At 48.1% G+C, this 22,412-nt stretch overlaps 1 protein-coding gene across 1 annotated transcript; it reads right to left on the reverse strand.

The window, feature by feature from the left end:
- Positions 1-1,625: 1,625 nt before the first annotated feature.
- On the reverse strand, positions 1,626-22,190 carry LOC135890583 (sodium-dependent serotonin transporter-like). Its single transcript, XM_065417991.1, has 14 exons — positions 21,971-22,190; positions 17,124-17,258; positions 16,293-16,512; positions 15,584-15,722; positions 13,693-13,827; positions 11,042-11,145; positions 9,579-9,706; positions 8,681-8,793; positions 7,701-7,832; positions 6,419-6,518; positions 5,991-6,091; positions 3,392-3,559; positions 2,454-2,510; positions 1,626-1,733 (listed from the first exon to the last, which is right to left on the reverse strand). Exons 1-14 carry the CDS (start codon positions 22,188-22,190, stop codon positions 1,626-1,628), a joined length of 1,860 nt encoding a protein of 619 aa, XP_065274063.1.
- Between the last annotated feature and the right edge of the window lie 222 nt (positions 22,191-22,412).

Genomic DNA, 22,412 nt, shown 5'->3' on the forward strand with positions numbered 1-22,412 from the left:
GGCACCAGACTGGGAGTGAGGAGATCTGGGATCTGTTCCTGGCTCTGTCTAGGCAAGTCACTTCCCCTGTCTGTACCTCATCAGTAAAATGGGGATTCTGAGACTCTGTAAAGTGATTTGAGATCTATGGAGAAAAGCATACGACTTAGCTGTTAAGTGTTGTTATGCTGGGCACGTGTAGTTAGCTGACTAAAGCTTTGTGGTTCACGTTTAAATAGAATTTTCCTAACTGGCTTTCATTTTGGTAGAATACTGTTTAAGTGCTAAGACAGAGCAGCAACTGCAAGCAGGGTTATAGATATGTGATGGCACAATTTACCTCTAACACACTCAGTTTCCCCAATGAAACACACGCAGACCAGTAGTGAGTCCAAATCTAGATCCACAGTAGAAGCTAGTCAACTCTTTAATACACTTACAAAAAAACCCCAGTGAGGTATTCTAAGATCATCTGACTGCATTTTGCTTTTAGGAAAACAAAACTTCAGATTCTACATCCATACCTAGGTGTATGTCATAACACTCAACATCACATTTATTTTCCACATCACTCACGTGTTAAATAAGCCGTCATGCGGCTTTTGCACTCCACATTTAGTACGTTTGAACAAGGAGACTGCAAGCATTTCTAAACGATTCATGAATTGTATTCACAGCTATGTGTCCCTTCTTCGTGAGGCCCAAAAGATTAGGGTGTCATCTCAGAATCAGAATTAGCAATAAGGAATTCATCCCACGTGTAGCTGGAACCCAAGTGGTTTTGAATTCGGCATCATGACTTTCAACCAAGTGAACAATGAGAGGAACTTGTTTTGTGAGTTATACTTGCTACTTGTGCTTTGTTTTCTCTTTGAAAGGGGACTTTGATACCAGACCCAGGTGCACCTCCCACGGAAGTCTGTCTGCCACATTCAGGGGATGCTGTGTCAGGGGGCTAGCAAATGCATGTCAGTTGCAAGAGAGGGTAACTTGTGCTGATTTGGCATGCAGTGTTTTGAGCCAGATTCTGATCTTAGTTATCCTGCTGTAAAACTAGAGCAGTATGACTGAAGTCAGTGGAATTACTCTGGATGTACAAAGGGTAACTGTGATCACCATCAAGCGCTCTCTTTGTCTTATGCTTTCCTAGGAGTTGTTTCTCCTATGATACACCACACTCCTGGGCTCCTTCAGCATGTCAGTTGCTCTAGTTTTGCACACCTAGCTACACGTTGATACAAGTTACATTCCTCTATGCCTTACCATTATTTTCTGGACAAGTTATATCTAATATGGAACTTACCATGCTGTTTGCCAGTTGAATTTGGCTCCGAATATTGCAAAAAAAAAAAAAAAGACTATGTACACACACATCCATTTACTCTCCCCACCTGGCTGTTCTTTCCCCCTACATGTGTGTGAAGAACAGGTTCCTCCTCTGCAGTCCACTTTCTGCACCTGCCTGATCTAGCAGCCAGGTCATGGCGCAATGTTAATGAAGTAGCAGCCGAACCCCACTGCAGGAGGGAGGAGGAAGGGCTACTGAGGAGGAGGGGCAACCCCTTTCTCTAAACCAGATCTCCTTGATAACAAGAAACCCAGCTGGGGAAATCCTGAAGAGTGATGGGAGGGAAGTGGATTTAGGTTTAAATATGACACAGGATAGAGTTCCAACCAGTGGTTCTCCCCATGGCTACAGGGACATCCAGGCATGGCAATCCAAGCCGCTCCACTTTGTGGAATGCTCCAATGCGCTGTAACAGAGACAAGGAGGCGGAAGTCTGGGTACTGGGAATCGTTGTGCTTCCAAAGGCAGCGGTTCTGTTGGGTCTGTTTGTGCCCTCAGCTGAAGCTGAAGCACGTCTGCAATGGCGTAACTAACATTTAAGCAGGCGGTGCAGGTATGGAAGAAGAAGCAACTTTGGGGCTTAACACTGGTATAGTCATAGGGGAGTTGGGAGCACAACCCACTTCATAAATGTTGTTGCCAAACTAGCATGGGAGGGTGACTAGATGACCTCTCGAGGTCCCGTCCTGTCCTACGTCTCTGTGTTTCTATAACAATCAGGCTTCCACTCAGACTAAAATTTTATTTATACCTCAGACACATTTAAGGGCCAATCCAGCTCTCATTGCAGAAAGATTCTTACTGCCTTCAATGGGGATTGGATCGAGGCCATTATTAAGACCTGGACAGTACAGGCTTTTACAGAGATGCCGGTTTGTGTATAGGTGCTACGGCAGGAGGGCGTGGCCCACAGACGGTGGATTAGGTGTGTTCTCCACACCCTGTGGCGAGCTTTGGCCAGTGGGTACAACTCTTAGGGAGAGAAGCAGGGGAGCAGTTTAAACAGTGATGGCAGCTTTTCTCGTCCCTGTCTCTTAGTTGGTTTGGTAAGTAGCAGTAAAGCCGAACAGCAGTCTAATGTCCCTTTGTGTGCTCCGTAGGACTATGGCACTGATGACATACATACTGAATCCGCTTGCTGGTCTCGTATGGCTTTCTCTGGTCGAATGCACACTGCTAGACGCTAGAGGATACAAGCAAAGAAAAAGCCAGGGGTTACCTACGGCTCTGGTGGCTAATGTAAGTGGTGCCAAATTGGGACAAAAGCTGGGCAGATTTTCTGCCTCTCTCACATGCCATTGAAATGCCAGAAGCCTGGGCACATCCTTGTGATTCTCACGTGGTTGATGGCACCATGGTGCCTGGTGCAGTTTAAGCCAATCAGAAATGATGGCACGACAGCTCAGCAGGTGCATTGTGCTCTCAGGTTAATGCTGACATGCCTCTCTTCGGGCAGGACGGTCCCTGATGTAATTGTGCGTGGGGTGCGGGAGCCCTCTGGATGGGAGATGGGGTCTTTCCCTCAGCTGAGGAGGAGTGAGGGACTTTGGAACCTACTGGGCTGCTCTCAGATTGGTCACTACAGTGTGATGTGGGATTGAAGCCTGTGAGAGGAACTGCTTGTCCTCATGGTTTTAGAAAGATTCAGGCTAATGCAATATAAACCCAGTGGGCCAAGTTAAAGTCAATGGGGTACGCCAGGGAGGAGTTCTGGCCATTGTAGACTAGGGATAACCATTAGAGCCATATTCCAGACGTGGCGCCATGGTCCCCTAGCCAGGCCTCGAGAAAGGCTTTAAAATGACTGTTGCTGGCCTAGGCTGGGCAGGCCAACAGTGCTAGCCTGGGCCAGTTTAAAACCAGTTCATCTGTCATGATTTAATTGCCACATGAACACAGTCACTAGGGGATGAGGAGAACTTTTCTACAGAGCTTCCAGACCCTGCCGGCTTGTTGAAGACTTGATCCCTTTCAAGTCTTTCAAAATGTGCTGCACCAAACGCTGGCTCCCACAATATCTGGCCCACCCAGGATTGTGACGCGTGACACTCAGCTCTTCCTGACCTGCTTAAGGGATCCAGGAGTCCAGACCAGCTTGTACACCATGTAGAAAGGGATACAGATGAAGGACGATGCTCCTATGAGGTACCCCACTGAGATACTCCACTCGGGGTAGCGATAGTCAAACAGCATGAGCGGTGGCTGGTCCAGGAGAGAGCTGACTATTATAAACTGTGAACAGATAACACAACCAATGTCAGGCGAGCACATTCACGGAACAGCGCGTCAAGTCACATGCTCCACAACCACCCCTCAGCCAGTTTCAGTGGATTCACACCAGGGATGAATCTGGCCTGGTGTCTCTTGTGAAGAGGGAACTGGTTAATTAGGGAAATGTCAGAAGAGGACAAAGCTCCTCCTGTGACATGTGCCACTGCACTGCATCACATGGCGTGACAAATTGTCTGTACAATGAAAGGCTAAAGAGGCCAGTGGTTAGGCAGACTCCTTTCAGGCCAGCTGGGACTCCCCCACCCCTCCACCAGCAAGTCATGGGACCTTCTGCAGTGCAAGGTGCTGTGCCAGCTCCTCCAGCACACGGGGGTACTACATTCATCCCTGGTGTAACCTCATTGAATTCCCAGGGGATCAGTTAGGGTGGATCATTTAGCCCTCAGCTTTATGAGTTTAATGTCTTCTTTTAGGTACATTTGCAAGTGAGTTTAGCGCTAGGGAAGGTCCTGTGCTGACCATCCTGGAGACGGACTCACTGTCTTTCTCCCCAGAACTGCTCCAGCCCAGGCAGCAGCAGTGCCAGCTTCCTCATTCTGCCCCACCCATGTGCCTCATCCCTGATCTAAGAAGAGTTCAGTCTCCAGGGTCAATTCAGCCAATGGCCTCTCTGCCTGCACTGCCAGTAAAGGTGCCAGCTGTGAGGCTGGTTTTGTGATGTGGCCGTCTGTCCACCGGGAACTTGACTGAGGCCAGATGTATCCCATTCAGGCTGCCCCGGGAGTGTCCCTTTATGGGGCCTGCATTTCAGTATCCGTCCCCTGTGCCACTCCCCCAGGAATGTTAATAGATGGGTGGCATTTTGTACACAAGCTTCATGCAGCCTGGTGGGAGCTCAGCAACTACAACTCGGGTGCTCTGCAGACTGTCAGTGTCTCCTATTAAAGGGGAATGGCCTGGGATTGAATTTAGAAATTCTAGTTCGTTAGTATTTGCTGCTGGAGGAGAAGCCGTGATTTCAGTGTGATACTTTGCTACTTATAATGTGAACAGATACTGCTGTATTAATGGCACCATCAGAACATTCACTGCAAACTCTCTCTCTCTCTCTCTCTCTCTCACACACACACACACACACACACACACACACACACACACACACACACACACACACACACACACACACACACACACACACACACACACACACACACACACACACACACACACACACACACACACACACACAGTGTCTAGGAGTTTGTTTAACACTTCCAAGGGCAAAAAAGGAAAATAAAATGCAGAATGGAGGGGCAGTAATGTTTGGGAGAATTTAGAAAGCTACTGTGGCGGTAGAGCACAATGTGATAAAAAGCCATTTAAAACAGCATCACTAGGTTTTTTCCTCATGGAATTATTTGTTCATGATTATACTAGCATCACCTTGAACTAGCTCTCCAATTAAATCAAATCAATGTACAACATCTCACCAATCCCACTGTAAATATAACTTTATTATGCAGCCTAATTTAATGCTCTTATTTCTCTTCTATTTGTATTCTAATCTTTAAAGGCCAATCTGGATCTTAAACTGACATTTCCCAGAATTATATTCCTAACACTGATCCAGTTTGTTTGTGGGGTTTTCATCAGATGAAGAAAACTGCACTCCAGTCACATGTCTGATTGGTATAACTAAATCATTTTCCTTCTGCCTTGATGACAACCTAGAATCTCTAAGTGCTTAAAACATTAATTAATCCTCACAATCCCTCTCCCTGTGCAAAGTAGGTAATATGAATATCCTCCTCGTTTTACAGATGGGGCATTCTTTGAAGTCCAGTGAAAGGTTAGCACTTCAAAGGTGATGGATCCAGTACAAAGCATAGCACTAGAGTTGCATTTAAAATAGCAAACTTGGCAGGTTAAGCCACAGTACATTGTAGTCTATAGTGTCAACAGCTTTATTTCATAAGGGGGACATGATAGGGCCAAATTCATTGCTGGTGTAAGCAGGCATGACTGTGTTGACTTTAACTGAATTGCAGCTGCCAGCTGTGAGCTTGGCCCATGGTACATAGACTCTTATGAGCCTGAGCATATATTGTATGGCTTTTTCTTTGACAAATACGCAGTCTCAGTGAGTACAGACAGCATGTTATGCTCCCTTTTCAACTTAAGAGTTTCCTATTGATTTCTTGCTACCACAAACAAAGAGGAGACTTTCCATAAGCAGCCCTTCTCCCTGACACATCCAAGTGGTTTTCTCTGTCACCATGAACTGGACAGGAAACTGTGCATGGGCATCTATGCGTCACAGCCTCAGTCAGGCTGCATGCCAGAGTTCCAGCAAGCCAGAGAGGGACTTGCTTGATAGAAGGTTAAAGGAAAGTTGTAAACTTAATATTTTGCTTGGGACAAATATACTCACCGCTAAAAAGGCAGGGCTGATGGCAACCCAGCAGACCGTCCAGAATATCCCTGGGGTGAAGCCCAGCATGGCTTTGACATCATTACAGAACCTCTGAATTCCTGTACGGGGGGCAGGAAAATCACAGACATGGTGTCACTGTCACAGCAGGGAAGAATCAGGCAGCACATGCAGAGCAGAGGACTTATTTAGAAAGAGTTTCATGAAAGTGCTGGGAACTGCTGCACATGTAGGTGGCCATTGTTGGCCCCAGCCATTGAACGATTCATGCACATATAAATATTTATACATGAGGAGTCCATTGAAGTCACTGGAACTTATGTGCATAAAGTAAATCACGTGTGTAAGTCTTTGCAGGATCATGACCATAGGTTATTCTGGTGCATAATATAAGCCTAGTTGTGGAGATGGATTTTTTTTCTCCTTACCATAAAACCACGACACAGCTATTGCTTCCAGTAACACCACCGCCAGAATTGAGCAGCCGGCACCAAATTCCTCCAGCAGTTTGACAACATATGCTCCACCCTGGAATGACAAACACAAGCAGGCTGTGATTGTAGTGGCTCTTATGTGGGAAGTGCAATGCTGAACTTTAGCCAGGGCCGGCTCCAGGCACCAGCTTGCCAAGCAGGTGCTTGGGGCGGCCACTCCGGAGAGGGGCGGCACGTCCAGCTATTCGGCGGCAATTCGGCGGACGGTCCCTCACTCCCGCTCGGAGCGAAGGACCTTCCGCCGCAGATCGCGATCATGGCTTTTTTGTTGTTGTTGTTGTTGTTGTTTTTTTTGCGCCGCTTGGCGCGGCAAAAACCCTGGAGCCGGCCCTGACTTTAGCCACTTCCGTTGCACTAGTTTTCTCAAGCATTCCATTCACACTGACACCTACAAGCCCCATGTGGTGCTTGGGCGTGAAGGGGTTAAGAAGAAAATGAAGGAGACTTTTTTCTCTCCCTCTAGGTATGGGCTCAGGTGCGAGTCATGGAGCTGGCTGATTGAGGGAGTCAGTATAAAGGGAGTCTGCTGGGACAAGTTAAGAGGCGCTAGAAGTAAAACAAGGGAGAGAAGAGTTCTGTTACACCTCCGCCCCCCACGTAACAGGAACATACCAACAAAGCAGGATGGGCTCTGAAAAGGAAAACAAGGACACTTCAAATGACTAGAATGTTTTAAATGTGTCAGCAAAATAGCTGATAATGGAGAGCCAGCTGATCAAGCTTATTTGGACTTTCTCAAAGCCTTTGACTAAGTCCCACACTCAAGGAAACTAATTAGTTTTGGGGTGAGGGGTACAGCTGTGTTATGAACTGGCTAAGAGACATGAACAAAACCAATAGCAATAAATGACCCATAGCGGTTCCCTCAGGTTTGGGCTAGGACTGTTGTTTAGTATATTTATTAATGATCTGAGACATGGCATAGAAAGCAAGGCAGCAAAATTTGCAAGTGACTCAAAATTAACCAAGCCAGTTGAGGGTGGAGAAGGTTGTGAAGAACTCCAGAGAGACCTTCCCAAGCCAGGTGAATGGGTGGTGCAGTTGCAGATGAAATTCAATGTTGACAAATGCAAAGTCATTCTGGTTGGAAAAGATGATCTGAACAGGGCTCTATGTTCGCTGTAGCCAGTTTTCATGGCTGAATTTTTTGCAAAGCCTGTGATGTTGGGCCTGCAGAGGAAGGAGGTAGCATCTAATGTGGCTCAGGCTTACTCACGTGCGTAAGGGTGGTGAGAGAGCCTAGAAAGCATATGGTGATGAGGCCAAGTACGAACAGCTCCCTTCTCTTTGCTAGGATGTGAGGGTATTCGTCCATTACCGCTGTGATCACCGCTTCCAGGCCTCCAAACTGCAAAAGCAGCCAGATAAGACATTTGGGTGAGCCAGAAAAATGAAGCACAGGGTGAAATTCTGCTCTTGGTGCAATCCCATTAATGTGTATGTTGGTTCATTAGCTTCATTGGTCTTTTTTGTGATTTACACCCACGTAACGGAGAGTAAAATTTACCCCTCCCCAGAGTTTGATTTACAGTTTCCTGCGCAGTTGTTATCAGCTGTGGGGAACGTGGTTTACCAGGGTTTATTTTCACATTTTTTAAAAAAATCATGAAATCTTATAATAAATGTTCAAATGAAATGAAATTTATAGAACATGAAAACCTTTTTATTTTTTATTTTGGTGAAAACTTTTACACTTTTGTTTGTTCCCATTTTCTTAACCAGCTCTACCAAAGCTCAAGTTCTTCTAGCATCTTGGGGGCTTGTAAGGAACACTGATAGGCCAAGTAACACCAAATAGGAATAGGGCCTGATCCTGAGACATGCTGAGCACGCGTTGCTCCCACAGCTTGCCGGAAGTATTGCTCAAGACCCAGTCCTAGTTCTTTTGAAGCCAATATTCTACTCACATGGACTTTGGGGGAAGCAGGATCAGGCCCTTACTGAACAGAGAGGAATCAAAGACATGTTGAGTTCATCCATACCTGGGTCATATTTAGAGAGGTACAGATGGCATATTCTTTGTTACTGTTCCTGCCCCCCCCCCACCTGTGCACCCCCCAATTTTGAATGATATATAGCAATGACCAAAAGTCCCACCCCAAAGTAACCCTTCTGGGAGCGAGGGGCCTGGAACGTACAATCATGACTTTCTTGGATCATTTTGCTCTCGCCCCATAGGGAAATCAAAGTACCTACCGTGCTGTCCAGCCCCAGAGTGATCATCATGAGGAAGAATATGATGGCGAAGAAGGTAGAGCCCACCATATTTGCGATGGCCTCAGGGTAGGTGATAAAAAGGAGACTCGGACCTAGAAGGGAACATCAGGTTATTTCCTTCCATCCGGTTGCTATGAAAATAGTCTGTGTTATGAAAGTCCCAGGGCCTCTGCCTTCTGCTTATGATGATTTTCTTCCCATGCCGGAAAAACATTTAGGTGGAGATTTTCAAAGGCATGAGGGGCAGATAAATGTCTGTGAAAATCTTGCCCTTACTCAACCCTGCCAGGGGTTACCAGTCTGGGATTTCCCTTCCCGGATTGCCAGGCATTCCATCCCCTCCTGTGGCAGGTTATTCCACTGCCCAATTGACCTCGCTCTTGCTTAGTCTAATCATTTCACCTTTGGCCATTACTGTCTCTCTAGTCACCAATAGTGGGCACCACACACAGTAGCTCCCTAACTTCACCCCACGTTTGTTAGCTTGCAGAGGATCATATTCTGTCCCCACTTGCAGCCGTGTGACTCCAGCACTTTGACACTTCTAGGAAAGCTCCAACCTGAGTCGTGGTCTGGAATCTAAACGTTCATGCAGTGATCACTGTACTGACACATATCATTTAAGCCCTGTGAGGTCGGTGAGAATTGTCTTTCCTTACGATAGATGGGGACATTTGAGGCACAGAAAGGGGAAGTGACTTGCCCAGGGTCATACAGCAAAGCAAGGGACATAACTCAGATCTTGATGCTCAGGACGTTGTTTCACCCCCCAGTCCCTAATGCATGGCTCCAGACAGGCAGCTTGCTGATATCCAGAGCTGGCCAGGGCTAAGGGGAAGGGGCTATTCCAAGGCTAACAGGTGTAAGGGAGGCAAACCTTTATCTTTTGCTACATCTTCCACCTCCACGTCTCTCATTTCAGCCATGTAGCCCAGCACTGTGAAAATGACAAACCCTGACAGGAAGCTGGTCAGACAGTTCACCGCGCTGGTGACTATGGCGTCTCTGGAAGGCAGAACGGGAGCGGGTGACTAGAAGTGCAAGGTATTTCAAAAACTGTTTTTGCATTTGCATTTCTAGCCCCAGTACCTAGAGGCCCAAAGCCTTCCCCTTATCCCCCTCCCCAAAGAAACCATAAAGAGTAAGAGCTGTAAAAGTGAGGTTTAGTTTGCTCACATCATGAGGCACAAGAGGGATTCATTCCCATGCACCTGAGTGGCCAGGACCGCTGCTGCTTCCAGCTCTGGAGGCAGGATTCATGTTTGGGAAGGACAACTCTGCTTGCTTAGGAATGAACAAAGAGCCGGACAGAATTTCCTTAAGCACCCACCCTGGGGTAGGGCACCCACAGGGGTAAGTGCTGGGATTTGGATTGTACCTGGGGAGTCCAATCTCTGGGACACTGTCAACCAGCCAGGAGCCAGAGGGCTGCCCCTGCTCTGTGCAGAACGGAGTAGGCTTTACACTGTCAGAGTTGGGATTAGCGCTCCGAAGTGCCTGGCCGCTCCTCTCTCAGGGAGGTTCCCATAGATTGCACATCGGGGAGTTTGGATCCTGCAGTGACAATTGGTTTGAGGCAGCCCTCTGTCCAGGTGACAGCATTGTCTCCCCTGGTGCTGGGATGAGAGCACTGAATAATTTGGGGAGCTGACCCTGCCTGTTGGGGGTGTGACCGATATGTGCAGAAACAGCGTAGAAACTGGTTCTTTCTGGAGGGCAGAGACAGTTCTAAGACCCACCCAGCTGAGCAATCCCATGAAAGCCCCCAGTGCCCTCTGGGAATCCACTGGAAGGTGCCTGACTGCTTAGAAGCAGCATTCCCAGGCAGCAGAGCAGTGGCTGCTGATACCCTCCCCCCCAGTGCATGGGAGCAAGAGGGAAGCTGGAGGCCCTTGGCAGAGGCTCCCATCCCACTGCTTGGGCTCACTGTCCTGCCAGATGTGGCTCGGGGCGCACTGCCTGATCACATAGGCCTGGCACTTTCAGGGGTATTTTTGCTCAGGCAGAGGCCCAGCCGCCCTTCTGCAGGGGCAATTTGTGCCTTCAAAACTTGCACCTGCACCTTTGTACCCGGCAGAGATGAACTGGGAACCCCGTTCTAAGAGCTTGCTCCTCTGGCTCTTCCATTTGCACCGGAGGCAGTGAGGAGCCCAAGGACTAGAATTCTCACCTGCAGGCAAGAAGGGGGGACAAGTGGCAGGCCCGTGGGAGGGAGCCTGCCCCGTGCTAGCCTGTGCAGAGATGTGGGTGAGTTTTCTGTGTGTTCTGCTGCACATGGGAGGCTCGGCTCACATCCCTGCTGCTGGCTAGTCTGCCAGGGCAGAGTCCGCGGTTTCTTACCGGTAACAGTTATTGTTGAAATGGTTGTAACTGGCGAGTGCGAGAAGAACACCAAATCCAGGGCCCAAGGAGAAAAAGATCTGAGCAGCAGCATCAACCCAAACCTGGCCAAACAAGCAGAGACGCTGGGTTAGAGGCAGGAGAACGGGTGGATCCCAGGGGCTGTGACCCGGCCAGGAAGCCCATCTCCCAAACACACACAGGCCACCTCCCGCTCTCAGGGAGACAGCGGCATGGGATGTGAATGTGGGCACCACAAATAGGTCAGCTCCCTTTGCGTTCTCTCTGACCCCCAGGCCGTGTGTAACGGAGTGCAGCTCTAACCGTCTGTTTCTGAAATGTGCCTTTTGCCTCATTTTGAAAGCGCAGAAAAAAATCCCAGGTTGGCCAGGCTGCCTGTGGCACTGTGCCTTATATGTGTGTCTGCTCTTCACTGGGCCCGTCTGCGCTGGGCAATTACATCACTCTGGAGTGTGGCCCAGAGGAGTGGTGGTAACTAACATGGTATTACGCGCAACTGAGTATAGCCAGGGTATCATGTCAGCAGGTCGTGGTTAACCCCAGGGACCAAGCAGCTGCTCCAATGCTGAACGCTCCATGCTAGATTCTTGTTTATACTGTGGCCCCTCTGCACCACTCTCGCAGTGCCGACGGGTGTTCCGTGTGTAAATGTAATAGATCCCACGCAGCTCAGGGACCGGCTTTAACACAATGTGAGGTCCCAGGGCAGACAAGCCCTGGGGTTGTGTGTCACATTGGTGACCCCTATTTAAATATATTTCCCTGACTACTCTTCCTTGGATGTGGTTCCCTTGCTTGCCCTTGCTCCCCAATTCCTCCTGGAAGGACACCCCAGACACAGGGAGGAGTTGGGGAGACGGATCTTCTAGGGTGAAGGGAAGCAGGTGTCCTTCCACGGGTAATTTAGCAGCAGAGAACTTGAGCAGTGACACCTAATTCAGCTGCAGTCTAAGCAGAGAAATCAGGATGAGAGAAGGGATGAAGATGTGAAACTGCAGCGCACCCGAAGCCTCTCCTGGCACCCAGCTACACTGGGGCTTGGCTCACAGTTCCTGGAAGAAGTGACGGCTGCAGCCTGATTGGCCGTGTATCTGTTATGAAAGGTTTTAATTGGAAAGTATATCGCTGATTACCTTTAATGAAAATTCTCAAGTGCAGCTCTGCAGTAATTACAGACAGGAAGTCTATTGTCAGGCCCGCTTGACAAAGATGGGGCGAAAACACAGCATAAATAACACTCGACGGCAAATGGGATGGGTGATTCAATTAAAGATTTACATTTCCAAGAGCTTATCCAGTGCGCCTCTATTTTCTGAAGGAATAATGAACCTATTACTCTCTGGTTCGCAGATCTGCGCTGGGAGTCTCTGCCAAATGAATCCACAAGCACTGGCAGCTGGGGGGGGGGGGTTGGGGTGGCATTTAAAGGCAGTTGCTTGCTGAGGTGGATACAGCAGATGTACCATCATGTGGGAGGATGGGAGATCCAGCAGGTGCAATTAATGTCACATTAAGCACATTTAACGCTGCTGCTAGCATCATCTCCCTGATTGGTTGCTCTGATCACATCAGCCCCTCCCTCTGAGTCCCCCCTTCTCTACTGCATTGCTTACAAGTCTTTGTCCTTGCCTTTAGACTGGGACTGTTCAGTCTACAAAAGAGACGACTAAGGGAGGATATGATTGAGGTCTATAAAATCATGACTGGTGTGGGGAAAGTGACTAGGGACGTGTTATTTACCCCTGCACATAACACAAGAACCAGGGGTCACCCAATGAAATTAGTAGGCAGCAGGGTTAAAACAAACAAAAGGAAGTACTTCTTGACACAACGCACAGTCAAGCTGTGGAACTCTTTGCCAGCGGATGTTGTGAAGGTCAGAAGTAGAACTGGGTTCAAAAAAGAATTAGATAAGTTCATGGAGGATAGATCCCTCAATGGCTATTAACCAAGATGGTCAGGGACGCAACCCCATGCCATGGGTGTCCCTAAATCTCTGACTTCCAGAAGCTGGGACTGGATGACAAGGGGCGGATCATTTGGTAATTGCCCCATTCTGAAGGACCTGGAACCAGCCACTGTCGGAAGACAGGATACTGAGCTAGATGGGTCATTGGTCTGACCCAGTGTGGCCGTTCTTATGTTCTTAAAGGCCCCCCATGACGTAGCCCCAGCCTGTAGCTCCAGCAGCGGAGGGGCGCCGTTACCATTATGTCACACTCAGAGCAGGGCGAGGCAACGTGGCAGAAGAAGGCCTGTGCCCAGTCAACACAATAGCCTCCAGTCTGGCTGGTGCTGGCAGAGATCCTACACCTCTGATTGTCCCTCATGTAGCCAAGAGTGTTGAGTTTGGGCTGGCATGTGTGGAGTTTACCTGTATCTGTCCATGCTATACCTGTCCTGGGATAGACAGGCAGAGGCCTGATGTCTCCAGGGCTGTCAAGCCAGCTCTGACGTCACATAAATGGTTTAAAATATAAAAACGAAACGGAGCATTGAACCTGTCTCAGCATCTTCCAGGCTCTCGGGTGGCTCCTGTATACATCGCTAAATACAACAAACCCCCAGTGGCAAGGAGTGCTCCTTAGCAGGTCAGAGCCTGGGCTGGGGATCTGCTGGGTGTAACTTACAGCAGTGCTCATGAGTTTCTCCCAGTCGGGTCTAAGATAGAAGACGATCCCTCTCCAAGCCCCTGGCAGAGTAGCTCCCCGAACCAGCAGTATGAGGAGGACGATGTAAGGCAGCGTAGCTGTCACCCACACCACCTGAAAGGAGAGACCGGACAAGGGTTTCAGTGACAGGAGAGACAGACGCCGGCCACTCCTCTAAGTCACATCCAGCAAAGAATTAATGCAGATATTTGCAGGGTCGTCACCGACACTCTGTGTCAAACGGCCTCCCTTCTTTGTGTCTGAGCTGGTGAGAGAGACGAATGGAATTCAGTTTTAGTGGCCACTGTTTGGAATGATCGCTCAGCTGCGGGGTCAGAAAATGACTCTCCAAACCTCAGTGACATTGGAGTCTGCCCCTGGCTCGCTGATCAGTAGTGTGGTCAGCTTAGAATGGGTTCGCTCATTGCCTCTGGCAAATGTAGGAAAGAATTTCATGCCTCCCAGGTGATGCTGTGCTGCTGAGAAAGGATGATAGATACAGCTTGTGGGGGGACTTGGTAACACCTTTGGTAGGGAAATAGCTAGATGACCTCATTTTGTCTTTGCAAGACTGAGATCTTACATCTGTGCATTCCCAGGTCTGACCTGGGAGTCGGTGGGGGAAATTTGCTGCTCGGGGACTGTGCATGCACTGATCATTCAGATAGGACAGTCGGAACAGAGGTTGCCCTAATTGATCCTAACAACAACATTCTACGCTATGTGCTTATCTGGAGGCCTGATTTGTGCTGATCCCCCACTGACTCCAAGTGGGCACACCGCACAAGCGGGCCAAAACCTTCCGCCAAATCTTGTGTCAGTGAAAAATGCAGATTTGGCAACACCGAAATGTGTGGGGAATTTGTGTCGGTCTGGCTGAATTGTTTCAGTTAAAAAACAGACACAGCTTCTGAGCAAGTCAAAATGTTTCAATTTTTCAATTCAAAATTACTTTTTGTTTTGACAGTCCCTTCAATTTTGTTTTTTAAAAATTAAAACAAAACCTTAAATGCTTGAAATCAAAACAAAACATTTCATTCAACCCCACATGATTTTTTTTCCAACTTTTTGATTCACTGAAAAATTAAAAAAATTTCGTTTTGGGGTTGGAGTGAAATTTTTTTTTTTACTTGCCATTGAACCAAAATATCAATTATTTGCACAACTCTACTCAGCACTGCTGGAAATCAGGCAAGGAGGTATGTTTTTTCCTTCTGCTTCCCATTTTTTCTTCTGCAGACTGTAGTACAGCATACAGAGAGAACCCCGCCGTTGTGGCTGGCAAGCAAGGGGTGCCCAGTTTCAAGGGCACCTTCAATTGTTGAAAGGGACTGTATTTAGCACTGGACTGGAGTGAGTAACATTGTCGGAAGCTTTGGAGCAGTGAGAACATGAGGCAGACAGACTGCAGGAGAAAACCACCTGCATTTCTTATGGACTGTCCCAGGACGGCAGAGCAAATATGAGTTACAATCTATTGGATAAATTTTGCCTTTTTTCCTTTATTTGCAAATTGCCAGGGAGCAGACGCCAGAGTTCTCACGTGTGTTTATTGTTGAAATGACGCCCAGATTTCATGGGTGAACAATCCTTGGGCAGCAGACCTCCGGCCATGTGCAATCCCCGCTCTGCCAGGGAGTCCCATCCACTACAACAGATCACAAGCACAGTGAATGCGCTGTACCAGGCTCCTCTGCTGAGGTGCTTGCTTGTGAGATGCAGAGCGCTAGGGGTGTGCGTCTACACGGCAGGCCCTGAGGGTTAATGCACCAGGCTCTGCGTTAGCCGTATGATGCCTCTGCATTGGGAATATGAAGCTATTACTCATTCGGACGCTGACAGGAAGAACAGGTGTGGGAGCCCTCCTTACCTTCCCTGAGGTTTTCACTCCTTTCCACAGGCTGAAGTAAACAATCGTGAAGATGAGAAAAAGGCAGAGGAGAAGCTGCCAGCGGATCCCGCCGACGTCATACAGGCCACTGGATTTCTGAATCTCAAGGACCTTCCTCCTGTGGCAAAAAAACCCCGGCGGCTTAGTCACTAATACAAGAAAGAGGGGGAGTGCTGAGCCATTGTCCGCTGGGAGGCTGATGTAATGGCCAGATCTGACACCCTGCCCCTGGCATGCACAGTCCAGAATGCCCTTCCCCAGAAGGAACATTGCTGAGCTGTGACTCACCTGTAAGAACTATGGTTGAGAGGGTAAGGCTGAAACCTGAGCACTGGGACTCCTACATGCTACTCTTCACCCAGTCCCTGGCTCACTATGTATAAGGGCCTCAGGTTGGCAAATCACGTAACTGGTCTATGCCTCAGTTTCCCTGTATGTGAAATGCGGGTAATACTACTTACCCACCGCATGGAGCAGTGGGAGCCATGTTTGTAAATCTTGCTGAGAGTCCCAAATGAAAATGTAAAGCAGTGTTATTATGTGTGTGCCTGAAATGGAAATGCCAAGGATCATTCCTTCTGCTACTCTGCATAGCAGGCCCTCGTGCTGAGGCGCTGTGGTGATTGGATGCCAACGAGCGAGAGATTTCCCCCTAGCCCAGTCACGTAATCCACTTACATGTACTTACGTATAAAACTCTTCCGCTGGCGACTTGGAGAAGGTGGTCCAAGTCACGTTGCTCTTTCCAAAGTAGTTGGTGCAGTTGGGGGTGTTCCAGGGATTGTCACAGCTGGTCCAGGGCAGGGTACCAGTGAAGGAGGAGTAGAAATAGTACAGGGCCCAGGCGATGATGGTGTTGTAGTAGAAGGAGACGTACAGGGCGATGATGCAAATAGCAAAGCCAATGCCTGTGTGGAGAGAAGGGCGAGGTCTTTAGAGGAGCACATCATGGGATCCCTGGGAGCCAGGCAGTCCATGCGCATTGGTTCTCTTCCACATCAGTCATGGCATCCCTGCATAACTCCATGGGACTGAGTGAGAGCTGTACACAGAGCACCGGATTCCAGGGATGGGGGCTTTATTCCCATGCGCTGCTAGTAGCGTTAGTTGTGTCAGGCCAGTTAATGGAGTTACATCTGGGATGAATTTGCCCTATTGTGACAGCTACTTATTTCTGTGGTTTTCCATATTTTGGACACTGCTGCTTTAAGAGGAGCAGCGGAAGAGGTTGTGGGAAGGGAAATGAGAAGGGGAAGGGGTCCCGGGAGCTGGGGAGCTTGGACGGCCATGTGCTGCAAGGCTCTGTGTGCAGGGAGGGAGGGGCAGTTGAGACATGGAAGAGGTGTTGTCTGTGAGCTATAAATATTACTGCAAATGCATCTCGCAGGGGGTGACAACGTACCTATCTGCAGCAGGACTCTAATTTACCTTCATTTCTCTCCGTTTGGCAAAGCAGAGGACACAGCCCGTTAATGCTAAGTGAACGTTGAGTTTCCAGGGTGGGGGCAGGGTGTCTTACCTTTAAAGATGGGACAGATGCGTTTCCAGATGGAGATAGCTCCTGTCCTGTGAAACTGGCCCAGGGCCAGCTCCATGTAGAAGAGAGGTACTCCTCCAAAGATGGCCATCAGCGTGTAAGGAATGAGAAAGGCCCCTGCAGCGAGAGAGGCAAAACCACCACAGAACATCATGGCATCCAGAGCAGCAAAGGCAGACTCACAAGCCAGCCAGATGGGTTGGGAATATCTATTTGAAACAGCATGTCTGGGCTCCAGGACTGAGTCCCGATCCTGCCCCTCTCTGAGCACGGGGTGGGCACCTGAGCTCAAATCCTGGCCCTACTGAAGTCCGTGGGGGTTTTCCCATTGACTTCAGCAGAGCCAGGATTTCACCCCCAAGTTGCAGCTGTGGCTTTCCTGCTACCCCAATGATACAGAACTGGGTGCACAAGGGCTCTGCACCCCTCATGGAAGCACTGGAAGAGACCTCTTCCTACACAGCCCACATCAGCATCCCAGTGCTGACAACAAGGGACCCCTTTATGTAGCAGACCCGCCTGCAAACAGGTAGGTACGTACCGATCCCCCAGCTCCCCGGGGAGTTGATGTTGGTGGAGTTACACTAAAGGTGAATTGGGCCCGTCCTCCATGCAATGTGTGGGAATGTAGATGAGAGATCGTTTACTGAGTGGGCTCAGTGTCTGTGAGACATACTGCAAATTCTCGACAACACTATCTGGGTACATGCGTGTGTGTAACGGAGCCAATGAATCAACGTTTTCTCCCTACGAGCTGTGGTAACGCACTGGCTTTTATGAGTGGTTGGATGTTCTGAAGTGTGTGTGCGATGGTGTCATTACCTGTCCATAAAGGGGCCCCTTTTAGCCAGGAACAGATGGATTGTCTGTAATACTGGGCCGTGCAGACGATCAGAAGGGAGAGAATAAGATATTAAGCACCTTTCAGGTTTTAAAGGCTCTACAGAGAAAATCCCAATGAATATGTATCGTCACTCAATGATCTCAATAATTAATGCTGTAATTTGCATTATTCATGACCATGCAGTAATTACTAGGGCTAAACTTGTGCCCACTGGATTCTTTCTAACTGGAACTGCTCTCTCTATTCATCAGATTATCCTATCGGGATTAGTTAATTTACCCCCCACGGCTCCTCTCTCTGAAAGTCCCATACCCAAGGAAAGGGCTGCTTTATACTATCCAGTGCACACGTGGGGTTTTCCTTTGGATGAATGGCCACTGGCAAGGGGTCATGTAGGGAGATGTGGGCATCACCAGAGCTCCTGTGAATGTGAACAAGGGACATTTAACTCCTTCTGCTCAAGAAGTTACGTGACTAGGCGGGGGTGAACCTGCAAAGGTGTTGGGTTCCTGCTTGCATCAGCATCCAGAAATCTGGGTACTTCTCGAAACTATCCAAGCCTCCTGCAACTGCAGACTCAGGCTGGGAATCCAAGAACAGCCTCTCACCATAGTAATTTGGTTCTGGCCTGGGCTGTAAAACGAGGACTCACTAAACACATTTTCCAAGACATCACGGTCACACTGACCCCCAGAAAGCCAGAGGACAAGGGCGAAGATGCCTGCTCAGCAGCTGAAAGGCGGCAGTGGTGTCAGATCCATGCAAGTGAAGGCACTGAAGGAAAGTGACCTGGATCTCAAGGGAATTCATGGCTATTCATCCCCACCATCGCCCCACTTCAGGGCCACAGGCTGGGCTTGAGCTACCGCAGCAGCCAGCAACAGGGACGGTGTCTTGCTAGATGTCTGTACAGCCCCAAGCACAATGGGGCCTGACCCTGAGCACACCTGTAATGTAAAGCATAGCGGTGGTAACCTGAGGTCGCAGATGTAACCCATGATGCTGGGTCTCAACGGGGAGGAGAATGGAAGAATTGTTCTGAACTCGTCACTTACCATCAGAACAGGCATTGCCATGCGGGGACTGGCGCAGATGGGATATAGAGCTCGGTTATTATTGGCTCAGCTGGGTCGTACCATTTAAGCACAGCCCAGAGTGAGGGGCAGGGCGGAGCTGTGCTGAGCAGGGGAAGCAATGGGAAGCATTGTACCTTGCAGATACAGAATGCCACCCAGAGCTCCCAGGCCTGCAAAGGCTGAACCTGTGCAGGAGGCAGCTTATTACTCCCCAGGAGTGTGTCCAGAGGGGAAGGGGAGCTCTGGCTCCATCCCCTTTTGGAGCTCTGTGCACAGGAGCATGGGCTTATAGATTCCCTCATGGGGTCAAAAGCCTGACTCCAAAACTCAGTGGCGTCGGGCAGGGGCAAGAGAACGGGAAAGTGAAACGGTTTGTAAAGGGGAAGGCTGCCAGCCCGCGCTGTGCACAGCACAAAGCAAACAACCAGCACCCTGACAAAGTACACGGCAGTCCCACACTTCTTTCAGCTCCACTGAGCAGAGTCGTTCTTGGTAACCTGGGGAAGGATGCTTCAAAACCACGCTCGCTCTTCTGACCGTGTCCTTTCAAGCATGAGCAAACTGCGGTGACTGAGCAGGAACAAAATGGCATCCGTACCCAAACACTAGCACCTGCTGCCACTGGCCACCTTTTGTAGAAGCCACGTTACCCTTTCCCAGCAGGATTTCCGACCGCAGAGTTCAAGCACTAGTCACTAAAGCTGCACTCTCAGCCCTAGTGCTGTCAGAGTGTCCATTAGCTCGAAGGGGGATGATGCTGTTTAATGACTGGCTGTTTTCAGTGACTGTAACTCCACCCTTTACAGCTGTAGATTGGAGAGGCACAAACAATCCCGTGTACAATGGTGTCCCTAGCCTCTGTTTGCCAGAAGCTGGGAATGGGCGACAGGGGATGGATCACTTGATGATTATCTGTTCTGTTCATTCCTCTGGGGCACCTGGCATTGGCCGCTGTTGGAAGACAGGATACTGGGCTAGATGGACCTTTGCTCTGACCCAGTATGGCCGTTCTTATGTTCTTATGTTTTTATGTACAACTAGGACCCCAGAGCACCTCTTAAAGCAGCTAGAAACTAGGCTAACCAGCCTGTTGCTTGAAATATGTATTTGATAACCTGCCAGGAGCAGTAAACCCCCCGACAAGTAGTGCTGCAGCAATTCACGTGCATCCTACTGGAGGTCAGCAGAAATAGTTGCATGAAATGCAAACAGAGGCCTAGAATGATTGAGACCTGGTTCCTGACGGTCTCTCTAGCCTGCTCTTTATAGAATCTGATCATTTGCCAAGGAAGAGAACAAATGCTGCGCACCTCTCTGCAAGGAAAGCAAAGGTTGCCAACTCCTGACTGAAACAGGACGGTGCTAGCGGACATTGCTATTCGTTACTTTCAGGGAGTGTTGTAAATGTTAATAACAAAAGAAAAGTGTTCACAGTGGACAGAATTTAAAAGTTTCCTCTTACTTTGCAGGTAACTTGCAGCCCACAACTGTAACAACTTACACAACACTCAATTTTCTTGAGGGAGAGAAGCCCAGAAACTGGCTTTTATGAAAGCAGAGGGTTGGTCTTGGAAGGAGAGCTTAGGAAATGGCCTTTTCATGAGAGTGAAAATAGTTCTGTAAGTTCTATTGTATGACAAAAGCAGAATGTCTGCGAGGAAGGAAAGCCAGTTAAAACACAATTACTTTTATTAATGTATATTAGGAGCGTAAGTGACAAACCAGTCATATCTGATGTGTGCTCTCTCTCTCCCGCCCTCTCTCTACTTCTCTCTTTGTGCCATTTCCTCTTTCTTTCCTTTATTTAAGACACCCTGTGATTGTTTTGACAGTTTTATTAAATGGCTTTTACATTTATATTTATTTGGCACGTTTAAGGAAAATATGCTCAGGCCAAATTGACTAGCTAGGAGCTAACGGCTGCCCTCAGTTTCACGGGGGTTAATTCAGAATAACTCCATGGACTTCAGTGTAGATATTTTGGATCTACGTGGCTGAAACTGAGATCAGAATCCAGCCTGCAGTGTGTAGCATGGCATTAATTATTTTCTTTTAATTTGCCACGCATTAAGGTGTGATACCCAAATGCCCATGGCTTTTGGCAATTGAATCCACTGTGTCTTCTGCAAACAGCACAAAGTCACCATTTCCACATTTTCACTTTCTTAAAAAGGATTTTTCTACTCTTGTTTATTTAAAGCACTTTGTTTGCTCATCAGTTGCTGAAAACCTGTTCTAAAATCAGGATTCTGGTTTGTCTTGAACTTTCAGGTAATTATTTCTATCAGGAAGAAATAATTGGAATGTTTAATTAATTGGTTGAACTACTGAAGTCTGTTTTATTTAGTGCTGAAGGCTAGTACCATGGACAGCTCCTTAAGGAGCTATTTGGCTTTATTTTTCAAGCCCATGACTGTGCTAGCCCTACCCCTGTAATCCTACACAGTAATCTTAAAGCAAGGATGTTTTGGACATTTGAAATGATGATCTTAAAATGTAAGCCATCACAAGTGATCAGTTTCACAAACTGGGAAGACTGCAAAGTTAACAACAACCACACAGGATTTGATCTTTTCGGTCCCATTCGACATTTTCCGTTTTCTTTTTTAAAAACTTGTATATTAATCATAAAAATTGCATTTCCCCTCCCATATTCATAAATTCACACCTCTAATCTCATGAGGATCAGCATTGCTGGAAAGATATTTAAAATAAGAACAGGTAAAACAGAAAAGAGAGACAAATCCCAGCAGAAGTTTTGTCATTCACCGAACTTTCTGGGTTCACAATAAACGCTGTAAGAACCAACTAAACAAAAGAAAGAAATAATAAATTTTTAAAAATTGAAAAATAAAAAGCCACTTTATTTTCTTTAGAAGAGGATTAAAAAAGTAAAGTTGTGTCCTTACCCCCTCCATTCTGATAACAGATATAAGGGAACCTCCAGACGTTGCCCAAATCTACAGCAAATCCAATCACTGATAAAAGAAAATCCATTTTTTTGCTCCACTTGTCCCGAGAATCCGTTTGGGTCGTGAGCAACACAGGGTTGGCAGCGTGGCTGGGGTTTGTTCGTATATCCTGCCTGGGAAGGCTAGCCGCTTGAACTGGAGAGTTCTGCTCTGACATTCTGCCTCTGATGCAAATCCTGCAGGATTCAAGCTGAAGAAGTTTGAGAAGGGAAGGATTTTTTATTGCTCCTGACAGCTCCAAGGAGGGGAGTGTCACACTGACTGGGCTTCTCCACCTCCAGCTTGGAAATCCATACCAGGAGAGAGGAGCCATAAGAAAGACCCATCCTTTGATCAAAGGCAGGAGGGGGAGTGGAGAAAGCATTTCATTTAGAGCATA

The sequence above is a fragment of the Emys orbicularis genome, chromosome 16, assembly GCF_028017835.1.
Source record: "Emys orbicularis isolate rEmyOrb1 chromosome 16, rEmyOrb1.hap1, whole genome shotgun sequence".
Lineage (NCBI taxonomy): Eukaryota > Metazoa > Chordata > Testudines > Emydidae > Emys > Emys orbicularis.

Coding starts and splice junctions, on each gene's coding strand:
- LOC135890583 (XM_065417991.1), bottom strand. CDS start 22,190: ATGTCAGAGCAGAACTCTCCAGTTCAAGCGGCTAGCCTTCCCAGGCAG. Junction 17,259..21,970: donor CTGTTATCAGAATGGAGGGG/GTAAGGACACAA, acceptor CTCTCGCTGCAG/GGGCCTTTCTCATTCCTTAC. Junction 13,828..15,583: donor GAGTGAAAACCTCAGGGAAG/GTAAGGAGGGCT, acceptor CTCTCCTTTCAG/GTGGTGTGGGTGACAGCTAC.